The following is a 12,270-nucleotide window of genomic DNA, read 5'->3' on the forward strand; positions in this document are numbered from 1 at the left end:
CTTGATTGGAGTCATGGGAGAATAAATGAATGAGATTAGAAAAATGGATGACCTCCATCTATTGTATGGTCTAAGAAGTTACAGAAAATAGATAAAAAAATAAAATTGTTCATTTGCCCACCAATTATATCCTCCCAAATTGAGAGGATGAAAGAAGAATGGATGGAGCATTGAAGGGTAGACTTTTACATTAATAAAATTATCTCTCATTAATTTTTTATGATAATACTACAATACTTCTTCACTTTTTCATTCATATTATTTATATTTCTATATATATTATTAATTATATATTATTAAATTATATTGGTCATTATTTTAATTTTAGTATATAATTTTTATAATAATAGTTAAATAATAATTAGATTATCTTCTATTTTTCTATTTATATTTACTATTTTTAACTAAATATTTAAACTAGATTACAAATTAATTAGTTATTTATATAATTAATTTATAAAATCATGTATCAAGTTAGATTTTATATAATTTTTTTATATAATTATAGATTATAAAAATTATAAATTTATAAATTATTTACTTCTTTAATATAAATAAGTATTATAAATTGATAATAATAATATTTTTATCAAAAGATAGTTTAGTAAAAATGTTATGCAAATATCATCCATCCTTCCTCTCATTCCTCTTATACCAAATAGAGAAAAAAATCATTTTCATCCATCGTTTCATGTTTCATCAAATATATAAGAGGATAGATGAAATTTTTTTCTTCTTTATTCATTCTTTTTTTCAATCTATCTTTCATACCAAACAAGGGTAGGAGTTCACCTACAGTAAGAATATAAATTTGCAACCTAGAGTAAGCCGGACCTGGGTCTAAAAAAAATTATGTTGACCATTGAGCAAAACCCAACCTGGCTCGGTCCATAAATAGGTCGATTCGGGACCTACAAATCCATAGGTTTGAACTGTGGATACAGTTCAGTGCTGGTTGGATTGGGATGGAAGGGATCCCAACTTCCACCCCTAGGCTGGCTTCGAAGCAATGTCCATGAAGCACGTGATCTTCATGCATTGTGAGGTACAATGATCAAGCAATCAGTGTCGATGGGTCCAGCAACGCAACCGGCCGCCCCCGGGCTAATGCAATTTGTCAGGCGTACGTGTTTAGCATGTGTTTAATCATTTTTTTTTTTACCTCCACATTAAAAAAAAAAAAATTACCACGGTGCTTCAAAAATATTTTAATATTTTTATTTTTTATTTATTTTAAAATATCAAATTAAATATGAACCATTCAAATTTAAAATAGATAGATGTTTCTGTGCATGGCTGGTATGGTAATTATTGTGAAAGTCAAGTTTATTTATGCAGTAATTTTTTTTCAAAATAGTTCTCCGTTTGGGATGGGTGTTGCACCGGAGGTTGGGAGAGAAGAAGACTATGGAGAAGCTATGATCGATTGGTCGGGAGGAGAGAAAACCGTCGGCCGCTGCCGACGTGCGGGAGCACAGAGAGAAGAAGCTACAGGCCGGGTTGGGGGGGAGGTTGGCGGCAGCACGAGCATGGGAGGAGGAGGGGCTGCGGTAGAGAAGAAGCAAGAAAGGAGGGGCGGCGTGATCGCTAGAGGGGATGGGGGGGCGGCACGAGCAGGGGGAAAAACCGTCGAGGGGGAGGGCGGTGCATGGGCCAACGGTGAAGGAGCCCCAGGTGGCCAGGGGGGCATGGGAGGTGACCACAGGCCGGGGGGGGCGCGGATGACCCATGGGTGGTCGAAGGTAGGTGAGCTGCGGACGCCAGCGGAGTTGGCCACGTGCGGACGACCCGTGGGCACATGGGGTTCGGGCCTGCATGCAAGGAGGCACTATGGGGGGGGGGAGAGGAGGTTTGGGGTTTGCGAACGGAGAGAGGAGGACCAACGATGTCGGGGGCGGGGAGGTGACCGTGGCATGGAGAAGTAGAGGGAGGCGAAGGGAGAAACAGAAAGAAAAAAATAAAATTTTATGAAATTTTTTATAATAAAATATTATAAAAGAGTATCATAGCGTTTGCCAAAAAAAAAAAAAAAAGTGTGTGCTATTCAAGAAGGGGCTTTTGATGAATAGCTACGATATCACCGATTAGTAATTACTGGGAGTAAGTATGCACATGAGCTATGTAAAAGGATTTACAGGTGATGGTGATAACAATGAATATACCGTCTCCACTGGTTTTGGTAATATTCATCCTTATAGAGTGAATGTGCAGAGATGCATTCAGTAGGCAGTGTTTGGTTGTAGAATAGGTGGAGGGAGGGATATTGTTTGCAGCATTAAAGGAATAAGCCTATTTCAAGAATAGACATTTTTTGGTATTTGGTTTGAGGAATAAGCGCAGGGAATAGATGAAGAGGATAAATTGTATTTAATCCATATTGAACTTCATTAAAGTTTAAAATTTATTGTACAGATCAAATTGCCCTCTCACTTTTGAAAGTGTGTATAGAGTGGATATGGGACAGAATGATACCTGAAGAGATTAGGGACAAGTCTCTTAAGCAATATGTCTATTCCAGTATTTTTGGGGGATAGACTTATATCATAGGAGGGATATCCCCGCCATTTATAATTCCCCTACTTATTCTGCAACCAAATGATAGAGCATCTACTACAACGAAGTGAGAATGAAGCTCTTTTGAATTTCCCTTACCTTAGGCAATGCTTGGTTCAAGAATAAAGCTGGAACAAGGCTTAGTTGCGAAACAGCTTACAGAAAACAAATATTAACAAGGAGCACCTATGTTGATCGAATTTTTTTATACTAAGCATAATTATTCTAAGAGAAAGCTATCATAGGTTATTCATGGCAAAGCATCCTCATTTTCTCATGCCTTCTTTTTTTATTTCCTATAAACAAAACTCGCTCGACCACAAATTAACCCAAAATTATAGGCAAACAAAAACAATAATAATTAGCTGCATAACTATTTCAGTAAACATAACTATTCTTCTTGTTCCTTCTCGATCCAGACCTCAGCCCCAGCCTAGTAGAACATTTTGGCCAAAGGGTGACTTATGCACAGGGATGGTACCGCTAGAACCTTCAAAAGGTGGAAAGTTATTGCTGCTCCAAGGTGATTTATGGAGAACAAATTATTAAAGATCTACAGATTACAGGATTGAGTGTACTTGTCCCTTCTAAATGCTTAATACGTTCATTCCCTTCCCATTACTAATACAGTTGTTCTCAGACATGGAACTGGGAGAATCCAACACAGCCTATATGCGAAAATTGTCCTGATGAATGCATGCAACAAAATAGGATATAGAATATAGATGCATGATGAAGTTCATGTCCTGACCTATCAATCTGAGGTTGGTCGCTTAGATACCATGGTTTGCTTCTCCCATTTGTCCACCATAGCAACTACACTTCCAGACCAAGTCATTCAAATCATTGGCCCCGATGTCACCTTAATACACCTTTTCAGCCTGCAAAACTGTAATAGGATGTCCTAATAAAGGCTTCGAACCTGAGTTTGGATCATGTAACGGGCAAAATCGAAGCTCCATTAAACAAAAGAGGTAACAGGAATGAAGGAACACAATTCAATCAATCAAGTCCAACAGTTAAAAATCTATAATAGATCACATTGATCTCCAACCTCTCCTGAATGAAGCCTCTGGCCAGAAATATGCCATGTCATCAGCAACAAGGAAGCCTATCGCTGAGTACATTATTCAACAATAAGAACAAATAGAAAAGGGAACAACTTTTATGACTGCCAAAATTGCTGTTGAGGGCTTAAGGCTCTACTGGCAAAAGCAGAACTCCTGTTTTATTTACTTCGTTACAATTGAATATAGAGCTTGGACTAATCAATCAGATCACAAAATCCCTGTTTCAGCCCAATCGTTTTGCGTCTCTGGCCTTGAACAATGATTTCTAGTCAAAGGGATGTAGCCTGGAAAAGGGGGCAAAAAAAATAAAAACAGCATATTAGACTATATTTATTTAAAATAGTTGTCACATCATGTTCTTTGATAGGAGTATATGACATGCTGATACGGAAAAAGGAAAACAGCAGATCTAAGGTCTGAAAATAACAAAATCAAGTGGTACAACATTACTGAAAGAAGAGTTGTTCTAGCAGCTGAAGAGAAGCAGCATCAGTCATCTCAAGTCATTGATCGGCATTATGCAAAATGATGTATTTTGATCACTAAATTTAGATGAGAAAATTAAGAGTATTGGTACCAACGAGAGCACCTGTTTGAAAGCTACAAACTTTGCTAATACTGAGGTGGACAGATCTCTTTTAAGACAGTTGGACAGTATGGCAGGCCAAATACTTTTCAGGATGAAAGGCTGGGTGCAGACAACAGAGTTAAAAGAATCCATAGTGATGACCTAACGGAAAGAAGGAACGACAAGAAAATGTCTTCTCTGAGGACAGAAGGACGAAACCTGCAGCCCATTGTTTATACATTGGCTTCATCTTTTTGGGTTTCATTTCGACTGAGATATCAGTTTGTACCAGTATCAAGCATTCATAGATACAGTGTATCTAAAATACTGGTTCTAACATCTTTGTAATATAAACTGACGTACCATGAATCATCAGCCAACAGGATACCAAGATATAAAGCGAGTTTTTTTGGTGAATTAAGTATCAAAGACAAAAACAATCATCAATCTCCTTTTTACTACATCAGTCAATTCTTCAATACCTCAGAAATTATATGTTGGCCAAAACAATGCAAGATCACAGCCTAGTCAAAACCCTTCTGCCTTGCAGCTCAGCAGAGGTGAACTGATATTTTAATTCATCTCAATATGCCACTCAGTGAGACATTGAAATATAAGAAATTAGAAACCCTGCCTAGAATGTTGAAATTTATTGATCATACCACTTATGGCATCAGCTTGTTAGCAGCATCATAATCAAGAAATAGCAATAATATATAAATAAGATTTCATCATACCCCCTAAAAACCTAACTGGGAATTGCGGACCTGAAAATGGGATAAAAAATCAACAATTACATGAACTACAATAAACCATCTACAAAATAAAGCAGCTAAGTAGAACCTTCATATAGATACCTTTTGCCCAATGAATCCAAAACCTTCTGGTGGCCAAACCTGAAAATCATTAAAAGAATTTTAAAGAATAACCCTCAACTGTGAATTATCACGAAAGCTTCTGAAAAGAGGCCATGTGATGAATGGATTCACGTACTAATAACAATCAATTTCAAAATAAAATTAGTGTTCATTGTGCTTACCATCAAATACTCTCATATTTTTATTGAAATCATGTACCATAGTCCATGCTCAAAGTAACAAAAATGAAATTGATACGATGAATATTTGGAGATAAAATATGCATATATAAATTCATGACTTCATATGCAGTTTTCAGGACAATAAAGCTTAAACCTAAGAACAAATTCCTATTTTTCTTCGAAAAAGGATAAAGATAGGGTTGAATCCACCTAAAATGGCTAACTCAGTAATAACTCTGCAATCAGAAGGCAACAATGAGTTAGCAGGAGAGATGATTATAAAATCTCATGCCCAAGGTGGGTGAGTACACTCTCCTGGGGTCAGATGTGTACAATTCTATTAGAATGTTCTAACTGAAGAGGTTGCTTAAGCTCAATTGAATGGATAAAGATAAGTACCAGAGAGGATTGAAGAATGTGAAGGGTTTGAGTATTTTCAGAACCAACTTGATTCAAATGTTCATCGATATTGGTGATGTTAAATATCAATACCATTCAGTTAGGGAAATTCTGCATCACTTTAAATATCCAAGCTACTATATCAACTGCACTTTTGGCTAAGGTTTTTATTGATTGTTAAATTAAACAAATGAGATGTTAGCATAACTGTAAATCTGTTTGGTTATAATGATGAGGAAACATGCTCTGTTCTCCTCCTACTACACAGGATTTCTTACCATAACCATCTAGCTTTCTCCCAACCATTGGGGTTAGATTCAAGGATCTCTGTTTGCGCCAACTCTGATATTATATGAAGCATTTCGATAGGTTTTCTTGTAAATCTATCCATGTCACTTTCAGGCCATCCCTATTTTCCTACATCCTTCAACAGAAATTACAACATGAGAGCATTCACGGATATTAAAGCACATCCACAAATTTTTTGATGACCACCTGCCTTTGTCCCATTGATTTCTTTTGAAGTTGATGGTGGCCAAGGTTTCAAACCCAAAGATCTCAACGATCACAGTGGGCGACCCATACCAAGATGGCCAGCCAAAAAGGAAAAACCAAGAAATTTGGGATGTCTTAGGAACGTATACATTGAAATCTCAGCAAATAAAGTATATCTGAAATAAATTATTATATTAAAGCATTAATTCAAATATGTAATAACTAAAACATTAAGTTAAATGGTAAAAATTGATTGGAAAATATCAGCTGCTTGACATCGTATCAGCCAATATATCTCACTTTATATCAGCTAAGATAATGATGGCCAAGATATCAATAACATCGTCTCCATGAGTGGAAGAGACCGATCCCAACCAATATATCTTGGCCAAGTTGAAAAACTTTTGATGGTTACATTGGAAATACACTTTTTAACAAACTATTATTTATATAGTGCTCTAGAAAGAACAGCTTACCAGATAAACTACAACCTTGGAATTTTTTTCAGCTACAACAGCATGCAAGTCTAGAAGTATGGTTTGTCAATAACCACTTCATCTACCTTGTTTTATTGAAGGAAAATTCCTTTTTCCCATGTCTTTGTTCATCCATACACCGGATCAAACGTAAAAATGGATACACTAAATACTATGGTCATTGACATTGACTTACACTACATATCCTACATATCTATCTACTTTCCAATAATATGCACTGGGTAAATTCTATTGATATATTCTACAAGCCCTCACTCCGTGAAGTTTCAATGTACAACCTACTTGTGTTCTCACCTCATCATTTAGACATGTAACATGTAATTAAGTATTATAAATATCAACAACAATGCCATCTATCATAAGTTTATAGGTCATTCATGCATCAAAACAAGGAACCATAGGTCTCACCAAAAATCGTATGGGATTTGACACAATGACCCTTTGATCTGTCTAAAATTCCAACTTAGTCCCCATTCTTTTTATGAATAATACATCGAATACTGAAGGATCAGTTTAGTGGACAGATAAACCCCTAGCATCCCTTAATCTTAATTTGCCCACGATATACGGTAGAGGATTTTCAATCCGTCTATGAAACTATGACCCATCTACTTCTACACAGCTCATCCTTCACCTCCCCTCATCCATGCAGGTGTCCATCTGCCACATCCCCCATGCTGGCTGCCAGTCTTATCACAAGATCAAGACATCTCTGTCTTAATCCTTCCTCATTCCTTTCCTCTTTTCCCACTCTCAAACTTTGTTTCTTCTATGCCCTAACCACTGCCTATCTCTTCCACCTCCCCATCTCTTTCTTTTCTCTTTTAAATTCTTTAAATATTAATTTGGGATAGCATGGTTTTTTCATGAAGTAGACTTGAGATATTGTTCTATGAAACCAGATTATAAATTTACTCATCATTCTTCTATCCATGCTTATCTTGTACAGTTAGCACTTGTTCACATTGGTAGATGCCCTTGTTTATCCTTGTATATTTAGTCCCTGAGAGTGAAGATACTGCTTAAAATCAGTTCTTGACTGGAATAGGTTTGCACCTTGTTTAGGGTAGGAAGAAAACACACACACCTGCGTATGCAAAGCCATTTTATCATTTGGATACAGATTATGTCTGGTCTACCGCATAATAGTCATAATAACAGAGAAGGCAAAAGCTTCAGATTAATGATGTAAGGTGTTTCTATTAAATTCAGCTGGCTGATTGCCAAAGTTCAAAAACATACATAATATGCTGGTTTTATTAAACCTATCTGAGTGCCAATCATGCACCTAAGCTTTAGGTGTTATGAGTCTGGTTGATCTCTGTCTGTCAGAAAGTGAAGCAAAAAAAATTCAATACTTGCAACTGCAACAATAGGGGGCTTGGAATTTGATTCTGTCTTGCTTCATGTGGCAGTATATGAACTTTTAGAGAAAGGGACCCATGGATTTACATAAAATGTTCTGACTATATTGGACTTCTAGATCATAGGGTAACACCATAAGTATAGGCTTTTAATAGTGATTTTTTATTTGAGAAATAGTTTTTATAAGTAAGTGGTTCATTGAATATTTTCCTTCATGCGAATTACACGATCTATTGAAAACTTTGATCAATGTGAAGCATTTAGAATTATGAAATGCCTCCTCATTTTCCAACATCCAAATTTCAGTGAGGAACGGAAATGGTGGGGCAAGTGGAAAGACATTTGGGGTGGACAGATTGTGAATTATGTATCGGGTTGAGTTTGTAAAAACCCCTTCAAAGGAATAGAAGAAAAAAGTGAAAGAAATTGAAGCAAGAGAGGGACTGAGACAAAGATGAAGCTCTTGTTATGATGGCATCTGCTAGTGAACTTTCACTTTACACTCTGGAGCAATGAAGGACACAATGTAATAGAGATCACTTCAAGTCGAAGGAGGAAGGTAATGGGGCAGGTGGAAAAGGGGAAGGAGGGAGCGGGTTGAGTAGCAGATTCTTGTCTTGATTGAGACATGCGGAGAAAACTAGGCAACTTGATTCGTTAAAATCCCCTTGAGGATCTTTTAGGTATTTAACTATTAACATTAACAGAGTTCTAATTTAAATAAGTGTTCGAGACTTACGCATCCTCTAAACCAAGCTTTTAGAGATGATTTTATTTTTCCTGAACTTACTTTTCGTTAAAAAGAAAAGGAACTAAGTTGGCATTCAGTACAAAATAAGGGATCAGCATGCCACCATCCCAAATAATATTTCACACTCATCATTCACTACTTAATGCATTTGATGGTTTCAATATCATCCTCTTGTATACCCTTAATGTTTGCCATATTCCCCAGACCAATTACAATCTTCTCTTCATATTTATAGAAATTGCCAGCAAGAAAATTAACTAGTGACTCCCCTTTTTATGACAAAACCAATTATCTCCAAACAACCATTTTCAGTCACCTTGATATTTGCTACAGTACCCTCAAGCCTCTAGGCCTCCCCTATAACTTCAAATTGTGGCTCATAAACTATTAATTACCCACTCTTGAGCTCACATTTTCACCCACCCACCACTCTGTCCACATGCTCCATAAATAACTAATGGTTTTGCTTGTAAAGTTCCTTCATTTCATAAATACAAACAAGTGGACTATGCATCCTTAAAACTTCCTTCTGGAATCTAAACAAAATTTTCTTCATTTTTCTCTTCCCAACAATATTTTCGAAATGTACAATATCTATATAGAGTTTTTAGTTTTAACTACTTGCAAAAACACAATAAGGCATAACAATCTAGGGATAAGTGAAAACTAGTGTTAGTGAAGCAACAAAGTAAGCCAACAAAATCAAAATAATAAATACAAATCTAAACCCTAAGGACCAAATGTAGCTACACTATCAAACACAAAAAGGAAAAGCACAAAAATTTATAACAATATCATGATCGAGAGAATAAAAATCACAGATCAAATGAAACCCTTACCCTATAAAAAACTCTCCCTTGGATGAGCCCATATGGCACCGGTCCAAAATGCCTCGAGTCCCTGGAATCATATATGTTATCTCCCTGCACCCAAGCATGCCCGTTGGGCACCTAGAAAACCCACAAAAAATTCCATAAAAATCAGAACTTTCCACCGAAATCACACTCAGTTAGATTAACCACAACCACCAATAGATTACTCAACCGATCGATCCATCAAGACATACCACCACCGTCTTGGATGCGTCGCCCTTGTGTGGGTCCACGAGGTAGGTGATCGCGTCGCCCTCGAGCCCCAGCACCCGCTTGGTGATGGCCCTCCGTGGGTTCTCCGGCGACCGGAAGAGCACCACGTCCCCGACAGCAACGGTGCCCCTCCGAGCGGTTACCCGATCCACAGCGATGATGTCCCCCGTGAGGTTCATCGTGGGGAGCATGCTCGGTCCTCTCACCTACAAAACGGTGTGGAAGAGTCAACACATCGACTACCCAACTGTGCGGAAGACGAGGAAGAAAGAGAGGGTAGGGCGCGTACCTGTATGAGGCTAACGACGTAGGAGTTGATGACGTGGGCGAAGCAGACGGCCTTGATGACGAGGAGTGTGCGATCGACGGCCTCGGCAGAGATGTCCCGCCAGGGTACCGAACCAAAACGTTGGGCGGCGCTGGCGAGCCAGACGGCGGCGCGGCTCCCCACCGCCATCACGCCTCGCGGTCACGGGTGGACTGAGACACGGTTGGGATTTGCCTTATAACCTGCCAGACATCCAAATTTAGAATGATAGACGGTATCTTTGTATGTAGAAATGGTATCTTTGTATATAGAAATGTAACATCTCTTACGAATCTCCTACGAATATATAACAAGAACTCTATTTACGTCATGCAATGATAAGAAATGGAAATACGAAGAAAAGGAGCAGTGACGGTGGGAAAGGTTCGTGCAATGATAAGAAATGGAAATACGAAGAAAAGGAGCAGTGACGGTGGGAAAAGTGATATTAGTTGACACCGATGAAGGGACTCTGTCGTGTTCCCAAGTACAAACATCGGGTCCTCCTCACCGCCTCAGCCAACCAGACCAAGCCGCCGGTGCAGATAGGGATGGCAACAGATAGGGTACCCCCAAATTTTGCCCTACCCATATCCAAATCCGTTTAAAATCTAACTACCTGAATTTAATTTTGTAGCCAACTTTGGATCAAAATTCCAAGAACCCTACAATATATCATGCTTCTACCAAGATTAAGCGACCGACTCACACCGCCACAACTCCCATAAAATCCCATATGCTCAAGTAAGAACCCTGGAACCTAAGAAACCCCTCCCTCCGATCTCCCTTTCCCACAGATCTAACGAAGCGAAAAAAAAAAAAAAAAATCAATCTACGTGGGAGTCTTACCTTTCAATTTTTCCCGGTTTTTCCTCGGTTTTCCTTGATTTTTCCTTTGTGTTCCCCCGGTTTTTCCTTTGTTTTTTCCGTCCCCAGGAGTCTCAATCGGGTGGAAGGCTGGAGCCTTTCGATCAAAAATCCCCCAAATCACACAAAATATCATGCTTCTACCAAGATTAAGCCCGGGACCAACGCACACCGCCACAACTCCCACAAAAGAAAACCTCAACGGGAACCTAAGAAACCCCTCCCATCTCCCTCAAGTGCTCTCCTTACCCACGGATCTCCGAAGAAAGAGAATGAAATGGAAAAAAAAAAGAAGGAAAAGAAAAAAATTGATCAATCCATGTGGGAAAAGGTCTTACCTTTCGATTTTTTCCACTTTTCCTTTGTTTTCCTTGATATTTCCTTTGTTTTCCCCCGGTTTTCCCTCTGTTTTTTTCCCTCCTCAAGAGTCTCAATCGGGTGAGAAGCTTGGAACGGCCGATGGAGAAGCTTAGACGTTGGCTATGGCTTTATATTGGTGTTCACATACAAGTGGGTTCGCCCAGCGGATACCCGAGGGATAAATCCCAAATCCATCCTAAATTCAAATGGGTTTTAGTTTTAAATCTCAGATCCCATTACGGCATGCCAAATGGATCTTATTAGAATTTGGGATGGATCCGACAATCAGAAAAATTCGTCCGACTCCCATCCCTGGATGCAGGAGAGACCCGGATACCCACAAATCCATGCTCACAAGAGGTTACACCATCCAAACCCGCGCTCCATTGCATATACACCTATTACTAGGGATGGCAATCCGGTTGATTGGATAAGAATCGAATCGGATCATATATGAATGGGGTTTAAATTTTATTTTTGCACACTTGATCTATTTATCAAGCAAATCAAAAATCTAGATCTGAACTTTGTTTGTTTATTAAAGGGTAATCCGATCTGACTTATATAAACTGTATATTATTAGATTGAATTAAGTAGATTAAACAGATTAGATAAACTTTTAACAGGTTAAATATATTTAAATAGACAAACAGGTTAAGCAAGTTCTATAAATAAAATTAAAAATGACTTAAGTAGGTTCTAAATGGGTTCCATGAATCTCAAACAGCTTAAAACAGGTCGATTCACGACCTCATTTAATTACTGAACCGAACGAAACGTTTAATTGGTTAAAGGTTTAAACTTGAACCCAATTTATTAAAAATAGGTCTAATGAGGTTGAGTAACCTATGACTCGAACTTGTTTATATCAAACTCATGCCTACTTAAAGCAAGCTAGATTGACAGTCCAGTCA

General features: G+C 38.1%; 1 protein-coding gene across 2 annotated transcripts; it reads right to left on the reverse strand.

Annotated features, from left to right (window-relative positions):
* Positions 1-3,572: 3,572 nt before the first annotated feature.
* Positions 3,573-11,491, reverse strand: LOC105058591 (mitochondrial ATP-independent inner membrane protease subunit 1a). Of its 2 annotated transcripts, none has more exons than XM_029268498.2 (6): positions 11,335-11,491; positions 10,112-10,332; positions 9,804-10,028; positions 9,577-9,687; positions 5,049-5,087; positions 3,573-3,907 (listed from the first exon to the last, which is right to left on the reverse strand). In XM_029268498.2, exons 2-6 carry the CDS (start codon positions 10,277-10,279, stop codon positions 3,893-3,895), a joined length of 558 nt encoding a protein of 185 aa, XP_029124331.1. In that variant the 5' UTR covers positions 10,280-10,332; positions 11,335-11,491; the 3' UTR covers positions 3,573-3,892. The 2 variants fall into 2 exon arrangements, with proteins under 2 accessions (XP_029124331.1, XP_029124330.1); XM_029268497.2 differs by lacking the exon at positions 11,335-11,491 and adding an exon at positions 10,979-11,147.
* Between the last annotated feature and the right edge of the window lie 779 nt (positions 11,492-12,270).

The sequence above is a fragment of the Elaeis guineensis genome, chromosome 15 (assembly GCF_000442705.2).
Source record: "Elaeis guineensis isolate ETL-2024a chromosome 15, EG11, whole genome shotgun sequence".
Taxonomy (NCBI): Eukaryota; Viridiplantae; Streptophyta; class Magnoliopsida; order Arecales; family Arecaceae; genus Elaeis; species Elaeis guineensis.